Consider the following 26,372-nt stretch of genomic DNA (forward strand, 5'->3'; position numbering starts at 1 on the left):
AGTCCTGTAAAACTTACTATCCCAAATTTTAATGCATTTCCCAAAGTAATTTCCTGTGTCTTCCTGGGGGAAGAAAAGTAGATTTGTGTAATTCTCTCATCACATTTAGTGTTGAATCTAGCAACCTATATTTATTCAGGATGGTTAAATAATAGTAGTAGGAATTTACTGAGTAGTGGCATGCTCTTTACTTATTTCTTCAGGCATCTTGTGTGTGGATGCTCCTGCCTCAGCTGAACAGAAGCATCTGATTCAAACAACAACAAAGTGTGTCAACAACAAAGTTGCATCAGTTTAAGCAAATTGTTAAACCTGTGTAACTGTGAGGACAAGACTTGTAGGACAATAAAGATTTTCCAAGTCTTAATCAACCCAGATGTGGTTTAAGTATTTGGGGAGTTAAAGGGTTTCTCTTGACACCTCAGTATAGTTGTACTGAATCACAGAATCTCCTTCTTAGTCTTGCTAGAGATAATGAAATGGTAAACCTGAAGCAAGGAGCTTTCCTCTTGTGTGTTTGGTTACCGGTTCTAAAAAAAACAGAGTGTTCTGTAGCTTGAATAGTACATTTGTCCCCTCTTAAACAGGTCTCCATCCCACAATCGGAGGTGTAATCCTACTTTATCTCCAGCAAGCCTGTACATGCAAGTGGGGAGGGGGAAAAGAGAAAGGAAGGAACTACCCTTTAGAAGTACATTTTCTTCTTTGCATACAGCTCAGTTTTACGCAGAGCACATTAGTTAAACTGCAAAGAAGAGTTTTTTGTTGTTGTTGTTTGAAGGGGTTTTGTTCTGCTTTTGAGAAGAAAGTAACAGAGAAGTATAAACTTTTGAAGTGGTTTCAGCTGAGTCGTCCAGTTACCTTGCCACAGTAAATCTCTCCCACGCTCCCTATCTTCACAGCGAGGAGGGCCCACTGTCCAGGCTAGCACATCAGGCAAACATGACAGCAAGCCACTGCATGACCTCTTCTCATGGAACCCTTTGACAGGTACTGGCCTCTGGCTCCTGAGCCCCAGGGCTGACATAGGCTGGGAATCTCAACATGCTCATCAAACACTTTCCAGCAGCATTAATTTGCTGCAATTTTAATTGCTGACCATTTGTTTCTTCTGTTGGGTAGCAACTGAACATGAGTGTAGCATTGAGTTACACCTGTTTCCAGCTCATCCCTTTGAGCCACAGCTGCCCTAAAGTCTGTATGAAGGCCAGCACAAACAGGAGAAGTGAGGCCTTTTGCTTAGCTGATATCAGAGCAACACAGCTTCACAGCTTCTTTTTGGTAAAGCTGATCCAAAGCAGTTGTTTCTTCTTTTATGAGACAGGCTAGTTTTGAAAATCTGCAAAGAGAAGGGTGCCTTTTATTTCTGGCAGAATGTGTGGGATTTGAAAAGCAGGGAGAGGAAGATCAAATGGTGCACCGGGGTTTCACCAATTTGTTTGAATTTGTCTGTCCTACTCCTCTAGCTGGATCATCTACGTAGTTAAAGATCCGTGGTGCTGGTTCTAGTGCCCCTTTTTGCTTTTGCACATAAACACAATTCCACAGAAACCTCCTATCAATGCTAGCTACCCTCTCTAGACATGTCAGTTTAAGAGTGGCACAGCACCCAGCCCAGCAACCCAAAGTTGCTTGAGCAGTATACTGTCTTCCTCCATTAGAAAGTGGAAATTGTGCCCAACTACGAATTTTTTTAATGTCAGTGGTGATACCTGAATGCCCGCCTTCCTCTCTCCTAATGAATATGGTAGCTATCCTAGTTAGAAAACTGCATGAAGTAAAGCCCAGTTTCCTCCTGATTCATATTTCAGTTTCAAAATCCAAAGCCAGATATCTATCCTACGGTTGGCAATCTGAAACGAGTAAGCTCACGCCATACACTCCTCCCAAGCCTTTTCACCACATGAAGGCAGCAGTCAAGTACTTTAATACAAAACACGAGACTTGACAGACTTGTAACCCTAACCACAGTTTCGACTTTGTTTCTTTCCCAGGCAGTAACTACAGAAGAGTGCTGCAGAACTGGCTTGGTGAAACAGTGCCCGCTGACACGTGGAAGGCCGTCTAAAATGCCTGCACTCTCCTTCCCAGTTTTGCACAAGCAAGAGAGGAAATGTAGGTAGGTGTAGAAAACCCCCAAGGCAGACATGAATCAAGAGAAGTGTTAACCACAAGTAGCTCTTTCTTCAGTGAGTGTATGTCAGTTCCCAACAGCAAGCTGGAGTCAGTACGCACAAAAATTATACACTATAATACTTGGAGCCTGCAGGAATCAGCTACACCAAGCCCCAGTCTAACTCTAATGACTTGGGAAAATCAGTGCAGTAGCAGTGACCTTGCATGGAACTGGACTATTTTTCAAAACAGACTTTTTATACAGCAATGTAGCTTTCAGCAGTGGGGTTGGTGTGGGGAGGGGGGAGGAGGGAGGGGTGCAGAATAGAACTGTTTTCTTGCATTAGTGGCTCATTCAAACTGCGTTTCCTTCCTCCTGCTTCTACTTTTCCAGAGGCTGGATTTGATTCTTAATGTGGTATCACATGAATCCTAGACTGAAGGGAGCCTAAATCATGCTGACCAAGTTTGTTCAAAGGTAGTAGAGAAAGATCAGCTACAACAATAAATTATAAAGCTAATATATTAAATCCTGTTAAGTTTTAAGTGCAATGAGTTAACCTGCAGATACCCCTTACCTGTTGCAAATAGCCAAAAATGTGGCATTTGAAGAATGCTTGCATTTCATTGTAATGGTAGCTAACACGATGCTGAATTTGTAACATGCTTTAACATGTTAAATCTGCTCTAAAAATAACTAATACAGAAATTTAATTAGCTTAATTCGGTGCTGAAAAAAATCTTAAAACCTGCCCATGGAACAGATTTCTTTGTTAAAAATAAGACAGAGCCCCACACAGTCACAGTATAATCCATTTATTAGCATAACTTGTGAGCCATTGGTGTTGATCCAGGGGACATGACAGTTTTGGCACTTAACTGATTTCAGAGGTACTCAGCCCCTGGTTAGTAGAAAGGGATTTTAATAGGACTGAGTAGGCTACTACACAAGCAAGTTTTTCTTCTTGATGTGGGAAATTAAATATTTTTCTGAACAAGTAAAAATACAGCCCAAGAGATGCGCATTGGTCCAAGTCACATTGCCTTGTTGCACAAGGAGCGACCCCAAGTTGGTTACCACCAGGTGCCATTCTGTTCCTTCTAGCTGCAAGAAACTCCCAGTGAGTCTATCAAGATGGTGTTAAATACCACAGTGCAGTTCATTTCTCAAAAGCTTTCATCTGATTGCTGAATATACACATAAAAATCTGTCTTCAAGTGGTTGATGGATCACTGCAGCTTTTTTTGGGGTGAAGAGACTTCAGGATATTGGCTTCAGAAAGGAAGGCAGACAGACCCACCTCTTACCCCTGAGATAGCAAATATCTGTGTTCCTGGTTCCTCACCAGTGCCTCCACTAATATGTTTGAGAAACTGATCTGTTATTCTCTGCTACAAGCATACAAGGATTACAAGGGTAATCGACATCCTGTCCAGGTTAATAAACAGCTGCCTGATTAATTACAGCATAGAACATAATTCATAGAAATCATCAGAACAGTGGTCAGCTACAGGAAAGGGATAAATCTCTAATCCATCTTCAGCTGGCCAAAGCCTGGACTGGTGTCAAGGCAGGGCTGATAGGGGTACCAGTGCAGACACTGCATGTCAGGAAGACACTGGCACTGGGTCAGTCTTTGTAGAGCACTGGGGTATTCCCTCAAAGAGGGATACCTGGAGCACTAATAGCTGCTCCTTAGACCCTTTCCATAGCCATGTTTCTACTTCTGCCAATGCTTCCCTTTCTCATGTAACCAGCATGTGCCACACTGCTACAGGAAGTTGTCTCACAGCATCCACATGGCACAGTGCAGCCACCAGCAACGGTGTCTGAGCTCTTAGCTCCTGGAAATCGTGTGTTGTGCATTAGCCTTATCCAATGGACTAATGCTGCGAAGACAGACTGTATCAGCCCTACAGGTACACCAGCCAAGGCAAAGCTCTACAGCTATTCAGATGCTCCCTGCCCAGAGCTGCGTTATGCTCCCCAAGCATACCTACAGCAATTGCTCTGGGCTCAGAGAGGCTGCTGCACCTGCCTGATGCACAGGGGGGAATTCACCTTGGCGGGTTTTCATCCCGTTGTAGCTAGGCTGCCACCAAGACCACACTAGCAAGTTTAAAGCTAGCTCCAACATACATACATAATACACATACAGCACTGAAATCACTTACAGCATTGCCTACTATAGAAAATAATACTGAAAGTAATCAGCAGATGGCACAGCCTCCCCTGGCAAACTGCATTCAGTTCTGGTTACCAGAGCTTAAAGATCCAGCAGAAGGAGATGTTGTGAAGACACAGTCATCATGTTATCAGATATCTAGACAGTTTGGGTTGAAGAGAGACAGAGAAACCACAGTTTTAGAAAAGGGACTATCTCTAGAGTAATGAACAACAGAGAATATAAAGCCAGGCCCCTTATTTCCTCTCGTGGCTGAGAACACAAGGACAGATGGGATTCAATGAAAACAAAAGTCAATTAATTCAGGAACCATAAAAAGAAATTATATGCTATGGAGAATAAAATTATATTGGTTCTCATTGCCAGAAAATATTGAGGCTGAGACCTTAGTTGGATTAAATAGGGGATTAAACATTTATATGGAAGATGAAGGCTGGTTACCTTAAATAGTTTTTCGAAAGTTGGGGATATAAACTCTCACACTTTAGAAAAAAAAAAAAAAAAATCACAAAAGGATAGTGCATAATGTTTTTACAATACCTAGAGGACCAAGTACTTCTATTTTTAATTATAATAATAGTAATGCAAGTAATTAATTTAAATGGGCCAAGAACAAAATTCCCCAAAAGGAAAGGTTGTTAAAACTTGTTTAGTACAAACTCACACATACTATCCTTTGAAACATCTGCTGCTGGCCAACTTTAGGTACAAAATGCAGTCCTAGGGCAGCTGAGTGCCGCTCATCCAACCATGCAGTCCCAGTAAGCCCTGGTGGCAAAGCACGTGAGTTTGGTTTGGGCCACAATCCCAGTTTAAACAGTAAAGAGCAACAGTGGTGCTCTGAAACAGGTCAGGACAATTGAGGAGAGTATTGGCAGGCTTGCCTACAGTGACAGTAAAGTGTAAAAGTAGGCAAAGGAGATTGGATACTTCCTTCCCTCCTCCTGGCTCATGCAGAACTCACGGGGTGTTAATCACAAGGATTCTGACAGCTTTCATGGTGACAAGATCTAGGAGAAATATTTTGAACTAGAAAATGGGAATTTCAGAAGACAATGCCAGGCCTGCATCTCACCCGTGCTACGTGGTAATGTATTTTAACTCCTGAATGTCAACCAGCTAAGTAGACTTGAGGAAATAAACTCATTGTTTCAATCCTTTGGGTGTTTCTGTGCCTGTTGGGGTTAGGGACATACACTGAAAGATCAAATCAGGTTAAACTAGAGATGTGACAGCACCCAAGGCACAGAAACTCCATTTGAGCTGCTGTAGCATGCTGGCTTGGGGAAGGCTGAAGGCAAAAGCCAAATCCCTCCATGTTTCCCAGACGGTACTGTTGCTGCCAGCATGGAACTTGGCATTTAATTCCCTGCAAGACCAGAGGTCTGTGACATAATTGCCCTCAGTCCTCCTGTCATTTTAATTCCTGAGAGATAAGGAGCAGTCTGCAGCTTGTGCCTTAGGGACTCTCTGCCAGCAGCTGTAGGACAACACAGCCAGTGTGGAGCCAAGCACAGCGCTGCCAAAAGATCAAGCCTGGCACTTTAAACAGGGTTATCAGCACAAGCTGCACTGCAGACATTCAGGCCCTCAAGAAGAGGCACAAACAGATCAGAACTGTCTCAAAGGCCAGTTTGCATGGGTTCTGACATTTCATGTTTTAAAGGTTCCTACAATTCTTTTTTAAAATAAGGTTTCCAAGCAGGATCTTTAAACAGACCATTGCAACACTGGTAACCCAACTTTCCTATAATCCCTAGAGAGGGTAAATGGAACTCTTTAGTTTAGCATTAACACAACAAAAATCATCTACCTAGCCAGATCAGCACCTTTACATTAAGCTGTTTTATAGAAGACAAATTAAAGCTTTAAGCAATCACTACTTATTGAATCCAAGGCAATTTCTAGGACTCTGTCACCAGATGCCCTCTAATATGACATTGCTAATCCACGGGCTGTGCTCTGCCTCCTGTTCTTGCCTTGGCAATACCTAGGTACTGAACACCTCAGTGCCTTGAGTGCAGACCTTCCAGACAGCAGTCCAGTGCCTGACCCAGTCATTGCCTACCCTACAGTGCATGAGCAAACCCAAAATATGCACATGTCCCATCCTGTATTATTACTCCACGTTCGGGTCCTTGGTTATACATCAAAGCTTACTGCCCCTGTTCCTGAGCAGACCCGTCTTTTCTCTGGCTTGTCTATACACAATGAGAAGACACTGTGCCCTGCACAACTGGTAATGCACTTAGCCCTTCTGTCTATTTTTATATTTTGCTACCTACTCGAGAATAATAATTAACTTACAAAAGTGTTTAAGGCCTAAGAGGAAACTATGTTCATTTGTTCAGATGAGAGGGAAGGAAGAAATTGAAGTATTCAATCAATAACCCCTGCTTTCTCTCAGCATTATTTCTGTTCAGGCTGAGGACTACAGCTTGATGGCAGTGCTTGCATACCCTCGAGTTAAGCCAGTTTACTCCCACTGAGAAGAATGAAAAGAGAAATAGTGCAAAGAAGAGAAGAGAGGAAGCATAGCCCAGAGGTTGCAAGAATAGGACACACTTCAGGAAAGCCGGAAGCTGCTTTGCAGCACACTTGCTGTTTTACACAAGGAGCGAGTAATTTGCTTGAGGTTCATCTATACCCCAGGAGTATTTCCATTTTTCATGGGAGAACTGTGAACACAGAGATATTAAAGACTAGCATCACAAATAAAGGGCAGCTAATAACTATGGTGAATAAAGGTACCAAGAGAAACTCCCCGCAGTGCTATTAAATCATGATTCAACACCTGAATATTTGAGATTAACATTAGATTTGGATTTAAAGAAAAATAACATATCTATTCAGCCTTTTGAGGTCACATTTTTAAGTTCTTCGTAGTAATCACAAGGGCAAGAAAGCTATTGTCTCTTAAAAATTAAGATTTACTCTCACAGCAACACCTGATTCTAGAAGATGCTGCTTTAAGGAAAAAAAAAAAAAAACACAAAAAGAAACACTATATTGAGAAAACAGCAATAAAACCACAGCATCTGGCAGCTGGAAATGTGTGATAGAGGATTACAGCAGGAGGGAGAAGCATCTCTTAGCAGGGACAGACACTTTAAAGGGATCATATGGGAGGAGACCTACTATTCAGAAGAGAAAAGGTTCCCCCTAGGGACACAAGAGGGAAGGAAAAAAATCCAACTGTTGGCCTGTTCCTCAGCTCAGGTAAAATCTTCTGATTTCTGGAATTGAAGAGAGTTGTTATGAAAAAATATCTGAAGTTTTCCACTATGCCAGAGCCTGGTGCCCTCTTCCAAGCATCTCACCTCTCCCTGGAGTGTTTTTCAACTGTGCAAACATACAAAAACAGGAATAGATTTATAGAGGAAGGTATCTCTCCACTTCTACCATTGTTGTGTGCCAGGGCAAAGGAACAAGTGTGATTACAGGACTCAGATAGTCAGAGCAACATAGACTTATTGTTCTTACTAGTGTGCACCTGCTTTCTCTGCTCAGAGATTATGGACTAAAGTGAAAACAAAGGCTTTAAAGAATCAACCATAACTGTTTTTCTCCCAGTTCTACAGTCTAATGACAAAATAAATCTCCATCAGTCACAGGTCAGAAGCCACAGCCTTCTGCTGCTGCAGGGCAAAAGGACCATACATTGAAGTTCCTAGAGTTCAGACATTTTCATTTTAGCTTGGTCACTTTCTTGATCCAGGGTACATATTTGCTGACCTTTGTGTACACACCAGGGGAATCCTTCCGACCACAGCCATAACCCCAGGAAGTGATCCCCAAAATGATCCAGCGTCCGTTTGACCTCTGACACATGAGTGGCCCTCCACTGTCACCTTGGCAGCTGTCCACCCGTTTATCTTCAGAGAGGTTCCCAGCACAAATCATGCGGTTAGTGAACTTCTGCCCATAACGGACCTCACAGTCTTCCCGTGGGAGAAGAGGCACCACCCCCTGCAGCAGGGTTCTCGAGTAGGACTTCCCTGGAACAGAACACACCAGTCAGACCAATTTATCTAGGGACAACAGCAGCAACCTAGAGCAACAGTGCTCCGCACAAAAACAGATATTTGTACATTTCATGTCAAGATTGCAGCACAGAAATAGGCCGAGCTCAGCATCTCTGAACCACCAGAACTTCAGAAAACAGTGCTGCAAAGCCAGACCACAAAAAAGATCTGCAAGATCAAAGAAATAGGGAAGAGGTTGGAGAAAAAGGTTAGATCAAAGGATGAGTCTTACTCCAGGTTCTGCCAACAGGTAACTTGAATCTTATTCAATTTATTTCACCTCTCTGAGCCTCAGTTTCCTCCTCTGTAGAACAAGGACTTTGTTTTCTCAAGAGAATAAATGCAGTAATATTTGTGAAGTGATCAGTCCTCAGAAAAGCTTTGGAAGATGTTTCAGAGGCATCCAAATATTATTCAAAGGGAGCTTACTTCATCTTTGACCAGATTTGTCTCTATTTGCTCTAATCTCTTTATTACCCCAGACTTGCTCAGAACACAAGATTCATGTGCTATATTAGAATGCAACCTTTCTGTGCCCAAGGTTTATGGTAAGTTCACAAGGTAGTAGGTAACTGCCCCTCTCATTGGGAAAGCTGGGTTTGGTGTGTGGGAAGGATTCTAGCCATTAAGCCCCAGGACACCTTAAGGGAGTTACATGGCTAAGTTGCTCCTTGATCCCCCCCAGACACCCTGAAGTGACACGTGCACCTGGTGCACCTGACTCCAAAGGCAAATGTATACTTGCAGTTAAACACTTGGGGTAACAGCTAGGAAGACAGCTGGGAGGATGGGTTAGTCCAAAATCAACAGACAAGCTCCTGGGGCTATTTGCCTTTTGGCAGCAAGGCTTTCTGAACATATGGCTTTGCTCCAGTCACAGTAGCCCCAGAAAGGCCTCCTTGCCTCAAGCCCTGCATTGGTTCTCTGATCCTCAAAGGGAGGGAGGACTGGACAGACAGTTATAAAGCTTCATTTAGAGTTTAAAGCTGTCTGCAGACCTCGCTAATGCATCCATGTCAGGACTCCACCAAGTCCAACATTTTAAAACATTGCCTTGAGAGAGTTAAGGATTTAATTATTAATACTTTCTAGAATATTCCGTTTTCTTTTACATAGAAAGCTCCATAGCAATGTGTTGCAAGAGAACAGGTACAGGCTCTGTCTCGAACCTAGTGCAGAAACCAGCCTTGGAGCCCAACTGTCCCTGCAGCAATACCCAGGGAGATCAAGCAAGGTAGTCTGAGAGAGATTCCTTCCACCTCTAAGCCCCCACTTCACTACTGCAGTATCATGAAGGAGGCAGGAGGTCATGGAAACATGGGGACCTCCCAAAGGCTTTGTACACCAGCTCTGCACAGGCTGCTGCCTAAGGGGTCTGCTGTGAGCAAACATGCATGTAGAAATGGGAAGAAAGAGATGACTGTGGCCAAATGGCAGCATTGCTCTCTCCCACAGCTTCAGAAGGATGCTATGGCAAGAAAAACTTCCCCCATGGGCAGGGTCAAGAAGCCACAAAATCAGAAGAAAACAAAATGGCACAAAAATCCCCTCACCTCCCCGCTCCTTATCACCATGTGCTGGAACAGATGATAGGAGCAGTAAGAACATGGCCTTGAGTTCTGCAGGCATAAATTAACGGTCCATGTAGGCTTCTGAAACCAGACTCCCGCACCTTTCTTGCCCCTCAAAGCCCCATCGCTCACCTGTGTCTCCCCAGCCGGAGATGATGCAGGCTTGCCTGTTGATGTCAGACTTCTCTTTCCTACTGGGCAGGCAGACAGGCAGAACATGGCGATTGAAGGAGAGACAGTGCCCCTCTCTGCCCCGCATCCGGACCAGGGCAATGTCATTATCATTGCTGCCAGCCCAGTAGTTCCTGTGGAGGACAATCCGATCCACGAGCAGCTCCCTCTCAAACTCATCCTTCACACCTGTGTGGTAATCACCCACCCGCAGCAGGTAACGCCGTACATCAACACCAAACCTGGAGAAAAATGAGAATTAAGGTCTTGATACTCCTTCTAAGAAGGAAACAGACTCACACAAGTCTCAGTTGCTATGAGACTGAACCACCTCCTCACAAACGGGCAAAACAACGCCAGCTACAGGACTGTAGGCCCTCATTAGCAGATGTGATAATGCCAGCCGTTGCACTCAATGGGTGTCCCAAATCACTATTTACCATGCACAGAATTCTTTTTCCTATAAAAAGGGCTACAATAGTTGCAACAGGCTTGTGACCTTATCTGTTCACAGTTCCTTAAAGCACTGAAGAATGGAAAAATGCTGGTTCCCTTTAAGTTGTAAAGCCTCAAAGTTAAGAGGGCAGGCGTAAGCAGTGAAGGATAAAGCAAGTCTATATTGAGTCATCCCCATAAGTGCTCCAAGATCACATACAACATAACCTGAAGGTCTTGGTTTAGAAGCTTTGCTCATGTAGTTCCACTGGGCTGGAGGATAATCTTGTATGAGGTTATTTTGTTCATTGTTGAATATCCCTCGGGGTTCCCCACTCACAAACACACCTTTTGAAGCAGTGGGCTGCAGTCACCACCCAGCAGCTGCTGATCAGTGTTGCTCCACACAACAGACGAGTATCTCGATGAAAACCTTTCAAACGTAGTGACACCTGCCATGGCCAACCGCCTCTGAAGAAGAAACAGAGGATTTATAGGTGTCACACACATAGGAGCTGTTTTCCTCTTTTCCCGTCCACTTTTCCCCCTCTGGGCTCAGCTGGCATGCATTCTTCCCTAGATAGGCCCACTGGTTCAAATCAAGTTCAAAAACCACCAGTGAAAATGTGTTAGTGTACTCATCATTTGCCAGGCTATTTTCAGAGCCTGTAGGAAAGCTGGAACCAGTTCTGACTTTCCCAACAATTACAGGGTAGTACCTGAGAGACTTGTTTCCACCTATGATCCTTTTCTTGCGACGGTGAAGCAGGCGCATCCCACACACACCAGACTCTGGACCTGCAGAGCCAAAGTTAGAGCATTTGGGTAGATACCTTCAGCTTAAGTAACAACAATTGCCAAAATATGTTGTTAAGTAACAACAAGAGCCAAATACCATTCGCCGTCCCTAAGGGCATTAATCCTCATGGTAGTTGACTGCATTGTGTTGTGCATATGGAATTCACAGGTTTGATTCCATAAGTTTCCTCAGTTTTGGTGGAGGTGCTTACCTGCAGTATCTGATCTTAAGCCAGGAATGGGACCTCTACAGCTATTTCCTCAGTACTCTAAAACCCAAAGTCTGCTCATGGTTACTGCTCTAAGGAAGGGTACGGTGACTTGGTTGTGGGGAAGTTCTGCAGGCTCAAAGGCCTGACGTGGGTGGAGCCCCTCAGACTAGTTGGGAGCACTCTGTGCTCCTAAGAATAGACAATGAAAACAAGTTAAAAGTAGGAGGTGCAGGACAGGACATGCTTATTTTGAAGGTAAAGTTTCAGCCAAAGGGAAGAAATACAGGGAAAAAGCAAAGGCATGCAGAGATCCTACAACTGGAGTTCCAGATTTTTGCATAGAAGAAATGGGCATGTTACCTGTTCTCACGATATCTTGGACCTTCTCTTCCACATAGTCACAGATCACACCAGCATCCTCACTGTGCCAGCAGCTGTGAATCCCAGTGTCAGGCCTGACACATTGCCCTAGGGTGTGCTCCATGCCACTGCATTCTACGTTGTCCAGATGGATGGGCCCATGGCCTTCACCAAAATAAGCCATTGCCCTGGCTTTTGCTGTACCACTGCAAATAGAGAGAGGGTGGCTAACCTGCAGTAAGCAGGAGGCAGGTGAGCCTGATGCACCAGAACATTTTAAGACAAATAATATTTATGTGTCACTCCACACACAGACTGTAATACAGTGAGAATAGGACCCTACTCCCTCAAGCATATGTGGGTAAGCCAAAACTAAGAAATGGAGACCCCAGAAACAGGTCCAGAAAGAAGCAATCCCCCTGAGAGCTGTTTCTGTCTGTAAGATGCATGTATCAGAGCTCTTACCTGAATCCCAGTTGCCTGCAAACCACTGCAGCATCTCTGTCTGTCCAGCCATCATCACAGACACTGCCCCACTGCCCATTCAGAAATACCTCAACCCGTCCCTCCTTGGTGCTTTCTCCATCCACCAGCCGTACAGGAGGCCCTGAAGGAGAAAATACATGGGTTGCTGCAAGCAAAACACCAGAGAGTGTGAGGTGCCAAGAACTTGGGTCCTATAGGAAAAGATAAATCCCAGATACCATTAAGCTTAAAAAAAAAAAAAAAAAAAAAGAAAAAAAGGACTGTTTCTATATGAAGACATTTCACCTCTGTGCTGAATCAGAAGTCATATTCATTTATTTAATACATACAGGAAATCATTAGTGGATCATATTCTGAATGCTGAGTAAAGAGGAGAACAAGAACAGAAGAAAAGTTATTAATTCCTGAGCCAAGAGTGGACAAGCTAAAACATGCCTGGGAAAGAAATCCATTAAATGATAAAACTATTATATCATTCTAAGCAAGAGAAGAGTTCTACATCCAGGAAAAACATAAATGTTGGATGCTGTCTATTTCAATAAAGAATGTCTGACAAACTGGAAAGTCTCCTGTAGTAGGGAAAGGGGAGAGTATCAGGCCTCATATAAATGAGGAAATTATGCTAACTTGAAATACATTCACAATTTTAATTAAAAGTGTGCCATCTACATAAGACAGTGCAAATTTCCGCACAACAGCCACTCGCACCTGAAGTCCTCTTGTCTTGGCAAGGTGTGACACTAACCTAACTACACCAGTTTCCTAAAGGGTCTAGTTAAAGGGGTCCCATGTTCCCACAGACATGGGGCTGGGGCATCTCATCAGTGAGCAATGGCACACTAAGGCAGCGACCGTTCCTCAGCCCCTCAGGTTTGTTTTAGAGACTGCCAACACAGTTCTCTCCAGTTTCAGTTTCTCTGCAGGTCTGGCCATAGGTCTGGTAGAGCCACAGATCTGTGGCTCTGCCCCAGGACAGCCAGGGCTTGTTCCTAGGAGGAGTCCTCAAAAAGCAGCCCCCTCACTGAAACAGCACAGGGAAAACTCCCACATCTGCCAGAGTTTCCAAAGGAAGAGACCAGCAGGTGACACTTCCCCACCATCCAGGGCAAGAAGCAAGGCAAGTTACCCAGGCTCCCATCCATGACTGTGTTGCTCTCCGGGGAACAGCGGACTCCCACATCCTCGGCATGTGAGCAGTCATGCTGCCCCCAGTTGCTGTGGGGACAGTCCAGGAGGGACAGCTCTGTCCCCACACAAGCCACATCATCCAGTAAGATAAAGCCTTGGCCAGCAGCATAGTCCCCTTCAGAGGCCAGGGTAGCAGGACCACTAGAGGAAGGAAACAGACCATAACATCAGATTCATTAAAACTCATTAATCCCACAGAGGGACCCAAGCTCAGACCCAAAGGGAAACTCCCCTGCAGAGCTCAACTGTGATATTGGTGACCTAAACCACTCAGTGACACACAGGATGGCAACCAAGCAGCTTGCACATCTCACCAGCTTCAGTTTTCAGGGAGGGCCCACTCAGACCAGTCCATTTTCTAGCATCTGGTCAAAGGCACAGTCACACAGACATAGTAGCACAGAGGGCCAGCTACAGCACAGAGGCTGCTTTGCAGACATGACACCAGGTACATTAATTTGGGGATGGGCTAGCAGAGGAGGCATCAAAAATATCAACATTTAAGTAATTCTTTTTATAGGAAGCAGCTACCTGGAATTGAAATGCAGAAAGCTGCAAACTTTTAGGTACTATAAGAGATGACAAACACAGTGTGCAGCTGAACTCAAAGGGAAGAATTTAGTTTAGTCTGTTTCAGTCTATAAAGCTGAAATTTTACAAGGATACCCTAATCATATTAAAAAATCCACAAAAAACCCCCAACCCTTTAGTGGCTCCAAGTCTACAGCATCCTGATTTTAAATCTTCCTCAAACTCATACCTGGAGGGAAAACAGTTCAGCAACAGGCTGAAAATCCCTACTACTACTCTTTTTTTTCCCCCTAATAGTCTTTGTTCAACTACTGAAGCAGGTGATATGTTTAGCTGACAGAGCAGAGGGGGTGGCAGTGCTGACCTGATACACCTGCAAATTTAAGGAGTGTTAAAGAGAACTTTCTGACTTTGGTGAGGGGCTCATAAAGACAGTATCAATCTTGTTATCTGCCTTCAAAACCGACTGAGGCAAGAGATAATAAAGATTTTTTTTTTCCCCCCTTGGAAAGGATGTGGATACCTATTAATCTTTCCTGAATAAAGTTGTATAATGGTAATAACCCTTCTAATGAAGACAACATTGAAGCATTAAGGTCCAACCTATCGCAGTGAAGGGTGATGGTACCTAATCCTTGAAATTAGGAAGCACAGACACTACACACACTCTCATTCCTACCTGAAGCCCAGCTGCCTGCAGACCACCTGGGCACCAAGGTCTGTCCAGCCATCATCGCATACTGTGCCCCAGTCTCCATTGTAATAAACTTCTACCCTGCCTTCGCTGTGGCTGCGGCCACCAGCCAGCCTGACAGTGCCCTCTGCAAGGGGTGGGAGAAGGAAAGATCAGCACTCAGCAGGGGAGAAAAGAAACAGCCTGGGCTCCACTGCTGAAGTCTCTGTACAGCCCATGAGTGAAAGAAACCAGACACAGATATCTGTGGGCACTCAAAACCCAAACATTCATTGCTCCCAAACATGCCCATGTACCAGAGGAGGATTCATCTCAGCCTTTCCATGCCACCTGTGGAAAGCCATGGGAACACCACCAATACCCTGATACATTCTCACCTGCTGCTTGCTCTCTACCTCCACATCTGGCAGCCCTTGTGGGAGCCATACATAGAAGCCCTGCAGGATCTTCAAGTGGTGGGGTTATCTGCTGAGCAAGTCGTGTAATATGGGAGTAAGACCAGCCACATCTGACTGGCACAGGGCTGTAGATCTGTACCTGTGAAAGGGTCACAGGAGACTCCAGCATCTTCAATGTGGTCACAGTTTTGCTGTCCCCAGTCACTCTTCTTGCACTGGTCAAGGGAGAGTTCATTGCCGGAGCACTCCACTTCATCCAGCAGGATTGGGCCAGATCCCTGCCCATAGTGAGCCCATGACAAGGCTTTCGGGTTCCCACTGCAAATGTTACAGACACATATGATCAGTGAGAAAGGTCACAGTCTTGTGCCCTCAGATTCTGCCTTGCATAGGGACTCTCCTATGATAGGCCAGTGTCCTCCCATAGATAATCTGTATTTCTGACACAGTGGTGTTGCCAACTGTTAACCGAAATATGTTATTGGAAAGTTTTGTAATGAAACCTTCCAACACATAACAAAAACGCATCTGCAACATGAACAGTCCAGACACCTGGGGACTTCCGAGGACAGTGATGTTTCAATCTCGGTAACAGGCAAAACTCCCAAAGTTTGAGGGATTTCAAACTTGAATTGTCTATTTTAAACAATTTTACACCAATGTGATTTTCAAGAATGCTCAGTACACAACAGCTCCCACGTTAAGCGCTGAATGGCACACAGGAGAATAAGGTGCTCTGTCTTGCTTTCCATCTGAAGAGGATAAGGGCAGTCAGTGAAAAGTAAGTTCACATATGGAAATCACAAGGGCAAGTTATCACTGAGGCCAAGAAGATTTGCATTAGGACATGTGTGCAAAAATAGTGAACAGGGATAAACGCAAACAAACCTTACATAGGAATGCACCAACTTTTTTTTTCACAGCATAAACCCATAAAACTGACGGGAATTAAGTACAAAATCCCTTTATAGGATGATCAGTCCAGAACTGTCTTTCCCAGGCTTTCTGTATACATCTTACAGAAAGAGCTGGTACTATGTGAAGGGACATGCTCTCACATTCTTCATTCTGCCTACTTCTATTACCACTCCATAATGTACAGTGCAGAAATTACCTGAGTCCCAGCTGCCTACAGACTACTTCAGCATCCCGGTTGTCCCACTGGTCGTCGCAGATGGTACCCCACTTGCCATCATGGTAAACCTCCACTCGCCCTTCAAAGCTCTCCTTTCCCCCAACTAAACGCAGTGGGGCACCTACACCTGTGCTTCACGAAAGGGAAAGAGAGCACAACAGAACAAGACAAAGACAAAGCACATCCAGCAGTTCAGGGTGTAGAGTCATTCACCAGCCAGAGGGGCTTTTGGGATGCTCTTGTCCCACCCTACCACATCCTCCCCTCTAGACCCCCCCAGAAGCATCCATGATTGCAGCTCACAGTATGAGGTACTGCTGATACAGGGATGGCTCTTTATCTGGCTGCTATGATGACTAGGACTTTGCTGCCTGCAGACAAAAACCTGGTTTGATAAAAAGGGCATGTGGTCATAAGCAACAGCCATCTTTCAGCAATTGTAGAAATATGCCCACTCTGAGTATTTGGGATTGGAAAAGGATGGATAATTTTCCACTGGAAGGAAGATAGCAACCTGAATAGCAAGTGAAAGAAGAACATTCTCCAATGATTTGCTCTCAACAGCTTCATGACCTTAGATTTTACATCCTTTCAGCAACACTGATGCAAGAAACATGGAGCAAACCTCCCCTGGAGATTTACCTTCTGGAGGGACACAGGTTACCATGGCAGTCCCCTGGTTACAAGCTCCTGACATAGCTTCCTGATAGCCACACTGCAGCAGGGCTTTCTCATCCCCATGGCAGTTTGCTGACTGCAGGTGCAGGGGAACAGGCCACAGTCCAGGATGATTCTTCTTTCCCGCTGTGCCAATCTCACTGATACAGAGAATGCAACAGAGCAATGAAATGCCATAGCACTGAGCAACTTACAAGTTCCCCTCAGTTCTTGTGACTCTCCAGTCCAGTTGCGTCATTTCACATCCCAGTGAACCCAGTTGATTAGGAGTGCATAAAGGGGTGGCCATTTACAGTCTAATGGGAAAGCACAAGCAAGCACAAAGCACTTCCCACCACCTAACCCGTTTTGTGTTCCTACTTACTGGAGAGGAGTTGGTCTGGTCAGAAATGGCACGCTTGTTGAGAGTGATGAACAAACCAATCAACTGATTCAAACATCCAAATATCACCTTCTTCCTTTTCTGTGGACCTTATCTCCTTGCTATTTGGAAGTTTGAAGTTCTAAATTCCAGATTCCCAAAGAGGGTTCACACTCTCAAAATTTCTATTAGATCACTACAGTAACGCCACCTAGTAATACTAAAAAGGGGATATGATCTCACAGCTCACTCATCAGTCTGGAGCACCAAGCAGAAATTACTGTTTTAAAAAATTCTTGCAAATGCCAATTGGGGTTGGGCATAGCCACAGAAAGAAAACAGTATGAGAGGACCCTGGTAAGTGGGAAATGAGCCCACAAAACAAACTCCTCTACCCCAGCCAACACACTATGCCAGAGGGGCTGTAACCACAGAGGCTGTTCTTTCAAAGGCCAAATGAGCATGTAGCTCTTTGCAACCAGACCGAGGTTCCCACCTGAGACCTAGCTGCCTGCAGACAACGCTGGCATCCCAGTCAGTCCAGTGGTCAGCACAGATGGTGCCCCAGAGTCCACTGAAGTACAGCTCCACACTACTATCTTCTGCCAACCGCACAGCACCTTCCAAAAGAGAAAAAAAAAAAGCTGCTATCTTCTGATGGAGGTTTCAGACCAGCAACTCTTGGACTTGCATGTAGCTGAGCTGAGCTGCACTTGCTTCGCTCATCCCTGTTTTGCTTCTGCTGTCACTGAAGTGACTTGTATGAAGGAGTGCGGGATGTGGCACCTTCCCGGTTCCAGCAATGCCTGCTGGGGAGGATGGCTGGTGCTATGTCCTTTTCAAAGTCATGGTAATATCAACAGGAAACTTGGCTTCTGCCACACCTCTTGGATTCTCCTTCTGTGAAATGGGGATGATTTGACATGCTACCTTGCAAAGGTGTACGGAAATAGCAGGCTCTCTAATTCCTTCTGACACTCCATTTTCCATCAACCACCTCACCTATGAGAGTCACTGTTGCTACAGCTAGAGGTTCAGTAACAACAGGTGAATCATCTTTAATTTCTCTAAGAAAAGGAAGTGCCAATGTAAATGCCCTTTCAATTCCCACTGCACCACAAATACCTACCACTGTTTAGAAAGCACATCTCCTCGCTCAGTTATGTATTGGGAGAAGGATACACCTGCTGTCTGTAGTACCTCAGTGCAGTCACACAGCACACCTAAACTTGTGTCCTTCACTTTAATGAGGCCATCTTTGGAAGTACTTCCACTGGCAAGGGAAAAGACTTTGTAATTTCATTTATTAAACTGGTACTTACAACTGTTCTTCAAAATGTGAGAAAAGCAAGGAAGGTCAGAAAACAGAAGGACAAACAAGAATGTTGCACTGGAGTCAGTGCATTGAGAGAGTTCAGCTCCCTTGCATGCCTCAAAGTAAGCAGCAGTCCTTGTTTAGCACCGCGAGGAATTTTAAAGCAAGCCTATGACCTACCTTGCCACAGAAGATTTACAAACCTAGCCACAGAAGATTTTTCCTTGTTATGTTTGAACTGCTACACTTATATGAGCAGAGCTCTGATATGGACACTTAAGGAGCAGGAGTGGGTTGTTTTCCACATAACTTAAACTGTTTTCAAAGTGGCATAAGTTAACAGTAAAAAAAAAAAAGAATAAAAACATCTATACAAGGCATTATGGCTACAGCGGCTTAAATCCACCCCCTGCTATATACAGACGTTCTTCTCCCACACAGGCTAGCCTCTAGTCCTAATTATTTTGACATTTTGGGACAGTTATTGTACTGTGCTTCTGTCACAGGGTGTCCCACCTGCTGCTTGCAAGTCCATGCAGCACACATTTCTGGCCTGAGCCTCCCGTGACAGTGCAGCCTGGGCACTGGCAAACATGCAGCAGCCCTTACCTTGGTTACAGTCACAGTTAGCCCAACCGATGGCCCCCGACGCAAGCCGGTAGAAGCACCAGGGTGTAGTTCCCCCATCCGGGTTCCTGCAGTGGTTGTGGTCCCCCAAGCCACGGTCTGGGTATTGCTGAACATAGTCAGGGAACTCTGCCCAGCTAAGGCACTCTGCCCCAGCCTCAGTGACTGCCAGCGAGCCATTGTAATACCCAAGAGATCCGACACCACACACGCTGGACGCTGGGTACAGGAAGGGAGCTGTTAGCATCACTTAAGGCATCATACACCGAGGCTCAGACAATGTGGAAGATACCAGCTGATCTCCCAAAACACCTCCCATGTCTGAAGTCTTGATTGCTACTTGCTTGATTTCAATTCTATCACTCTTCAAGGCAGCTGCTCAAAGAATGTTTAAAATATGCACTATCTAAAAACCAAAGTGATCTGAAAGTCATGAATTGCCCAGATAGACCTTTGAAATGTGTTAACTCTGGGCCCAAACATGGACAATTTGAATCAGTTCCCACTACCGTTTATTTCAATAGATGTATTCACTTACTCTGGAGCAGCACTTGAGCCTGGCACACACTCCTCCACTTCCTTCCCCACCTGCTTTGACATCTGAATAGGATACTCTTAAATTTGATCCTAGACTCTTTAGAAGATTAATTGCCTATCTAAATTGATTGAAACTGGGAAGAATTTAAAATTAGCTATAATTTCATTTTATAAAGCAGGAAGGTGGGAAATGACATTGTATTTCATTGTATGTATGTTCCCTATACATATTAGCATATCACCTGTCTTATCTGAACTTGGCCAATGTATAGGAAGGGAAAGGAAACCTATTCTGGGGGGAAGTGCAGGTGCCAATGTTCCAGGCCAGTACCCATGTGAAATATCTCATGCAAGGAAACCCCAACAATTAATTTAATATGGTCTTTAACAAAGAAGAAAACTCTCCATTCATGACCCTGAAATAAGAAAGAGGGAAACCAGAACCAGATTCTGTGTGAGGGTGGGCTTTTTAGAGTCCATAACATGGGAAGAGCAGACTCAGAAAGGGATAACAATTATAGCTCTATTCACTGAATAAACAAAAGGAAGACAACACTCTCAGAAAACCCTTCTGCCATAAAGATGCATAGTGCAAACAGCAAGGGTACAAAGAAACTTTGCCTCATGTCATTTGCCTTCTAGCCACTGACAAGCCCAGAGGGTGTAAGTGACAGCTGAAGGTTAACTGCAAGATACAAAAATGAGAAGCAGTTACAGGTAGGTCTCTGGAAAACACACCATTTGCTTTACATCAACTGGGACCTTCAGAGGGGGGTGTATGAGAATTCAGTAGTTATTAGAGCAGTGGAAAGGTGAGCATTCAAAAAAGACTGAGGCAGAGAAAGAGATAAAAGGAAAAGAACATGTGGGAGGAGTAGCCAACTGTAAGAGTACTAGACATGAAGAAAAGAAAGTGGTCTGGCCATTTTGGGGAAGGAGAGAAACATTGAGGCAGGAGAAAGGATTGAAGAAGTGATGGAAAGAAAGGAAGAATGCCAGATAGCAGTGGTTCATTGTACCTATGGTCTCACTGCAGGAAAGAATCTGCCCGATGACTGAATTAATAACTTCTTGTTCTTACCTGCACTCTGCAAATGGTTTTGGTTGGGCTGGGATCCCAGGAAAGCCTGGGAAAAGAAACAGAGCAAAAGCAGAGAGATGATTATCCGATGAAATAAACATGGGCATGTCCTAAAAGCAGCTCATCCTTTTGCTGCTTTAGGCAAACACACCCTAGTAACCAGCCTTGTCCCCACTTTCCCCATTTCTCCTCTTCAAATCCAATCACAGCTCTGCCCACTAGCAGCAAAATGAGTAATTACTGGCCTACAGAGATTTACCCTTGATCTAAGCATTACATTACAGGGCTCTGCATGTTCTTTTTCAATAGAATTGGAAGCCTGAGTGAGATGCCTATGGAAAGAAAAGCTAGAAGAAAATCATTGTTACCAGTAAGAAAAAACAACGAATAACCACTCATTCTCTCTCCATTTATAGGCAAGCCATCTATGGCCACAGCAGCAAACAGAGATATATCTACATGATGGGATGACACCCCCAGGGATCCCTGTTAAAATAGTAATAAGCATCCATGTACAAAGTGGGAAGCACCTAAAGAAGAAAATCCAGCAAGGCTTTTTGAGGATTTTTGTTTTAATACATGACAATATGATATGGCCTATGGTCTTATTATCCAAAAGGGGTTAAATAGCTAAGAACAAAAAATATGAAACAAAGCCCTCAGAATTCCAGCATCCCGTCTGGCCCCAAAACTGCATTTCCTCTTATAGGCAGCGGTTTTGGTGGTTATAACTTGACTGCTGGCTGAGAGATAGGGATCTCCACTCAATACCATTACATGGTGTGCAGGCAGGTGCAAGATCTTCACAGACGCAAAATGAGAAGAAACTGCACATGCTTCTGTTAGCTCCTTGTAGTTTAATTCATTTCTAAACACTTCTTAATGAACATTGCTAATACTTTTATATGAACAAGGAGTTGTAATTCACAGAACAGAGGTGTGCATATAAAGAATACTAGCTGTTGGAAATGGTTCTTTTTTTCTCCAAAATGCAGCAATTTTGCTTCCCTCAGCTTCACCTCTCCCTGGAAAACGGGAAGAGTAAAATTTGGAATTAAACCAAATCTACCTCTGGAATAAGTAGAGATAGTTCCCATAGATACCTGACAAGAATGACACCTACTCATGGCAGATGTCATTTTCAAATCAAGATTATGAATATGGTCCAGCAAGTGTTGACAACCATGGCCAAGCTCCAGCATCACCCTCCAGAAGTCAGAATGTGACACTGCATATTGAAGATGAATTCCTGACATGGTTCAGAAACAGCAGATCAGATCTCAGGTGTGTATGCACAAAGGGATGCACAGATAAAACAGTATTTAACTGAAAAATGCTTTTCAGCCAAATATCCATCTATCTGCATGTATCAGGCTGTTGCAAGCCCACGTAATGGTCTGTGAGCCAACAATGCTGAAGGACTTATCTGAGGATCTCAAAGCTCTTTGCAAAGAGAGGAAAGTGAGCTAAACTACACTTTTGTGAGTGCACCAAACAGGTGACTGAGCCACAATCCAGGTCCCCCGACTCCTAGCTTTTACTGTGCACCTGCACACACATGTAAGCCTGCAGGCAATAGAGGGATGGGTTGAACTAATAACAGGCTGTATATGAAAGCCTGAACCTGCTCTTCTTGGAGATGGACCATAAACGAAAGAACTGCAGTCCAAGTAATATGCTTCCCTTCTGATGAAAGATTAGTTGCTGCCAGTTCCCATAGCAGCTTCCAAAATCCCTCAACACTGACCGTCACCACCACCAAATTTTAGTGCAGCCAGCCTGTGCTGCAGTCACTGCCCCAGGTCCGTGTGGCTATAAATCATCTGTCCATGTGGCTATAAATCATCTGTCCACAACAGCAATAGGGGTAATCACTCAATCAGCAAAGAACAGAAACAAAGGGTCTCTCCTGCCGGGGTCACTGCGGCGCCTGAGAAACATAGGAAACCTAAGCCAAAGCATCTGCAAGCCCTTGTGCATCATGCTTTCCTGCTTTATTTCCTTTCCTGAATTTCATATGCACAACGAAATAAATCCCTCCCCAAGCCCCCAGCGCTTCCCAGAGACTACAGCTGCCTAGATGCTTTGGAAAATATATTCAAGTAATAACAAGATCCACTTACAGTGAGGATATTAAAAAAGCCATGTGACTTCTTACAAGCAGATAGAAGAATAACCATTTCTTACCTCCACACATCTGAGACAGGATAACAGACTCAAGAGCTCTACCAGGAGCCCGAGTACTTTGGGGATCTCCATCCTTCCACTACAAAGTGGGCAGAAGCTTCTTCAAGCATCACGTTCTCTCGCTCAGCTGCTGCCTCCTCCCCGGGCTCTGCCGCTGGGTTTCCCCGCGAGCAGGGCACTAGCCGCTCCGCACCGGAGGGAGCGGGATGCCTCTTCCATTTCTGTGCAGGGAAAGGGATGGAAGGGAAGGGGTCAAAGTTCCCAGCAGCATCTTAGAATTTCACTTTCCCCTTCCTCTCCCCACCTCTTCTTGATTCTTCTCTTCAGAAAGGGGAAAAGGAGGGGAGGGAAATGAGGGAGGAGAACATGTCCCACAATTTCTCTAGCACCCTTATCGGCAGGAGGAGGCAGGCGCGGGCGGGTGGGGCGCTGCCCTCAGCCTGCTCCCGCACCCCCGTCCCCTCCCTTTTCCCCAGCCTCTCCCCGCGCCCCGGGTACGGGCTGCTCCCTGCCTCCTGCCCCTGCCCCGCTCTGCTCCTGCCCCTGCCCCCGCCTTCCCACAGCCGCCTCGTCCTTCTCCTCCCCCGCGGCACCAAGGCTACAGCTACGCCTGGGAGCTGGGCTGCGTCCTGCCGCAAACCTCCAGCTACAAAACTGGGAAAGGAAACGGCTTGTGCGCGCACACTTGCCAGAGATTAGACTTGTTGGAAGGAATCTGGACTTTATCCCCCCACTGCTGCCTCCTCGATTAGCTGCTCGCAGCTTCCGGAGGTCAAACTCTCATCAGATTTGAACCCAGAAAACTTTACGTTAAGCAGCTTCCAGATGTCCCCATGGAAAACCCACAGGTGGCACAGCCCTCTCCAGGGTGCATTCCCAGTTCTCAGCCCTGCATCTTGCCATCATGAGTATTGCCTCCAGAGACCTTTTCTATCAAGTGTTTCCTTGGCCTTGGGCTGTAAAGCTATTTTCACTCGACTGGCTAGGATGCTTTCCAGAGGGTTGATCATTATTGTATTGCTATGAACAATTCTATGGGGTTTTTTAGTGCTTTTGGCTTACTGCTTATGAACTAGGGTTAGAGGCTACAACAAAAGTTTTAAACATTATTAAATCTAAGAAGGGAATTCATCCATTTGAAGCTGTTCAATCTTGGGAATTTTTTTACACGTTCTCTGTGCTGCTCCTCAGCTCAGCCTAATGGGCATTTCCTGTATCTATGTTCTGATTTTGGAGAGATTAACTCCTGGTGTTCTGCAGCATGAAACATGAAGGTCACCTTAAGAAATGAGCTCACTTCTGGCAAAGTCTGCTGAGCAGCATTTCCAGAGACACCTTCAGCATAAAAACAAGGAATGGGCTGATAAAAAAATCCATTGGCTTGACAAAAAACCCTCTTTTTTTCTTCCCTCACTTACTGCCCATTACTCACTTCACATGACAGTTTTGTGTTGCCTCATCCTCAGCCACTCATCAAATGCAAGGAAATTCTGCTACACGTTGGATCTTTCACAGGAGTCACTGAGTGGTAGGAGAGCACCCTTTCTAGAGTGGATTTGTACCACAGTGCATTCTGGACACAGTGCATTTGGCCAAGAATTACACTCAGTTAATCAGGAGCAAATCTATATCCTTGTAGCGGGGGAGGCAGATCATCAGGGCAACAGAAGATGGAAATAGCTTAGATGCTACAACACAGTAACTCTCAAGCAGCACTGGCAGAAAGGAGCAAAATGAAAATATGGGAATGTGTTGGAATTTAGAACTGCTTACTCCAGTGAAAACACAAGGAAAGAATATACCAGAGTCAGGAACAGAATATCTACTGGCATTCAGACAAATCTGATCCTTAGTCAGCAGCAGAGAGGTGGTTGATGCCCCTTCAGCAGTCCCATAAGACACTCACTTATTTAGCCCTCTTAACACATACTAATAGGGTTTAAAACCTCTAGCAAAAGCCGGTACTGGACATCTTTCACAGTAGCTTGTAAATAGCTTCCCTCTCAAGGCAAGGCTTTCCTAGATAAAGTGATTTCCTAGATAAAGAGATTTTAAAGGAAACACAGGCCAGTGCCCCAGAAGGAACAGAAGTCCGAGTTTGTTGGACTGACAAACTGTGCAAAGATGGGGGGTTTTGCAGTTGTCTCCTCTGTGGCGGGTCCTCTTTTGGAACTATTTCCTTCTTGCCAAGACTCCTCCTGGTTTTCTGGCACATGTAGTGTCATTTTCTTGAAAGAGGTGGATCTCAGATTCTCAAAAGCTCCTCATGGCTACATGGCCCTCTCCAAGGTGGAGAGGAAGAACAAGAAGGAAATTATACCAATATAACTACAGCAGTTTACACAGGTAACGTATCTAAAGATCAGGTAAAACAGATCTTGAACTTTGTGTGGGCAAGTTTGAAATAGTTGTAAATATCTTAAGTCCACTATTTAACACAAATCACCTTCTCACCCTGACATAAGCACAGTTCTACAATAAGTAGTCTATGATTCCCTACAGTCTTTCTGCCTTGATTTTTCCAAATTATTCTGTACTGACCCTTATGAACAAGAAATACTATCTTCTACAATGTTCTTGGCTCTCTGGAATTCAACCTATTTCTCCTGAACTGTCAGGACTACTATTCATCAAAACCAGATGAAATAAATATCAATGCTTCCTCCATAAGAGATCTTCAGTGAAAGCCTAAAAAGAGAGGTGGTTAATAGCAATCATATCCAGAACTGGTCTAATACTCAAGCTGTAAGGAACAGGAGTAAGATCAAGGAATTCCAGCAGATTTGCTTAAATCCTGTAAATCCGACTTAAGAGGGTAGAACAGCTAGTCAGCTTTTGTTTAATTCTTTCCCCAGGTCTCTGCAGCTTCTTAACCAGTGGGCTCAGCACCAGAACCCAGTTTTCTTTTATTCCCCAGTAACAGCATCATAGGGTGGTAACAAACCCTGAACTCAGAGAGGACAGTGTCACTCACTGCAGTTACGCACATGAACTATTAATGGAATGATCCCCAATATGAGCATGTCACAGAACGCGTTTAAACACGCAATACAAGCTTAACAGTGAGATACAGGGAAACGGCAGCAGCTCAAATTGCCAAGAACAATCAGTAACTGGAGGTTTTTTGGTTACAGCATGGGATCCTGAGAAGCACTGTAAAATCTGGGTGCATTTGAAAAGCATTCTCTTTCCTTCCTTCTTCCTCCAAACAAATGCATTTCTTTAAGGACTGGAAAACCTTAGCATAGTAATTTCAAGCTTACATTGACATGTAAAAGATC

The 26,372-nt window shown here is 44.6% G+C and overlaps 1 protein-coding gene across 1 annotated transcript; it reads right to left on the bottom strand.

The window, feature by feature from the left end:
- Window positions 1–2,915: 2,915 nt before the first annotated feature.
- Window positions 2,916–26,233, bottom strand: LOC141925874 (neurotrypsin-like). Its single transcript, XM_074830650.1, has 16 exons — window positions 23,685–26,233; window positions 23,092–23,312; window positions 20,905–20,950; window positions 19,269–19,505; window positions 17,841–17,964; window positions 16,948–17,123; window positions 16,285–16,432; window positions 15,310–15,488; window positions 14,758–14,899; window positions 13,486–13,688; window positions 12,339–12,480; window positions 11,874–12,079; window positions 11,223–11,301; window positions 10,852–10,974; window positions 10,030–10,310; window positions 2,916–8,299 (listed from the first exon to the last, which is right to left on the bottom strand). The coding sequence occupies exons 2-16, from the start codon at window positions 23,161–23,163 to the stop codon at window positions 7,989–7,991; spliced, it is 2,469 nt and encodes an 822-aa protein (XP_074686751.1). The 5' UTR covers window positions 23,164–23,312; window positions 23,685–26,233; the 3' UTR covers window positions 2,916–7,988.
- Between the last annotated feature and the right edge of the window lie 139 nt (window positions 26,234–26,372).

The sequence above is a fragment of the Strix aluco genome, chromosome 7 (assembly GCF_031877795.1).
Source record: "Strix aluco isolate bStrAlu1 chromosome 7, bStrAlu1.hap1, whole genome shotgun sequence".
NCBI classification, from domain to species: domain Eukaryota; kingdom Metazoa; phylum Chordata; class Aves; order Strigiformes; family Strigidae; genus Strix; species Strix aluco.

What these genes read in the sequence shown, in the direction of transcription:
- LOC141925874 (XM_074830650.1), bottom strand. Translation starts at nt 23,163, where the DNA reads ATGGAGATCCCCAAAGTACTCGGGCTCCTGGTAGAGCTCTTGAGTCTG. An exon ending in TAACTGTGACTGTAACCAAG is followed by an intron (nt 17,965 to 19,268) that starts GTAAGGGCTGCT and finishes CTCTTTTGGAAG; the next exon opens with GTGCTGTGCGGTTGGCAGAA. An exon ending in TGCAGGCAACTGGGATTCAG is followed by an intron (nt 12,080 to 12,338) that starts GTAAGAGCTCTG and finishes CTCTATTTGCAG; the next exon opens with TGGTACAGCAAAAGCCAGGG.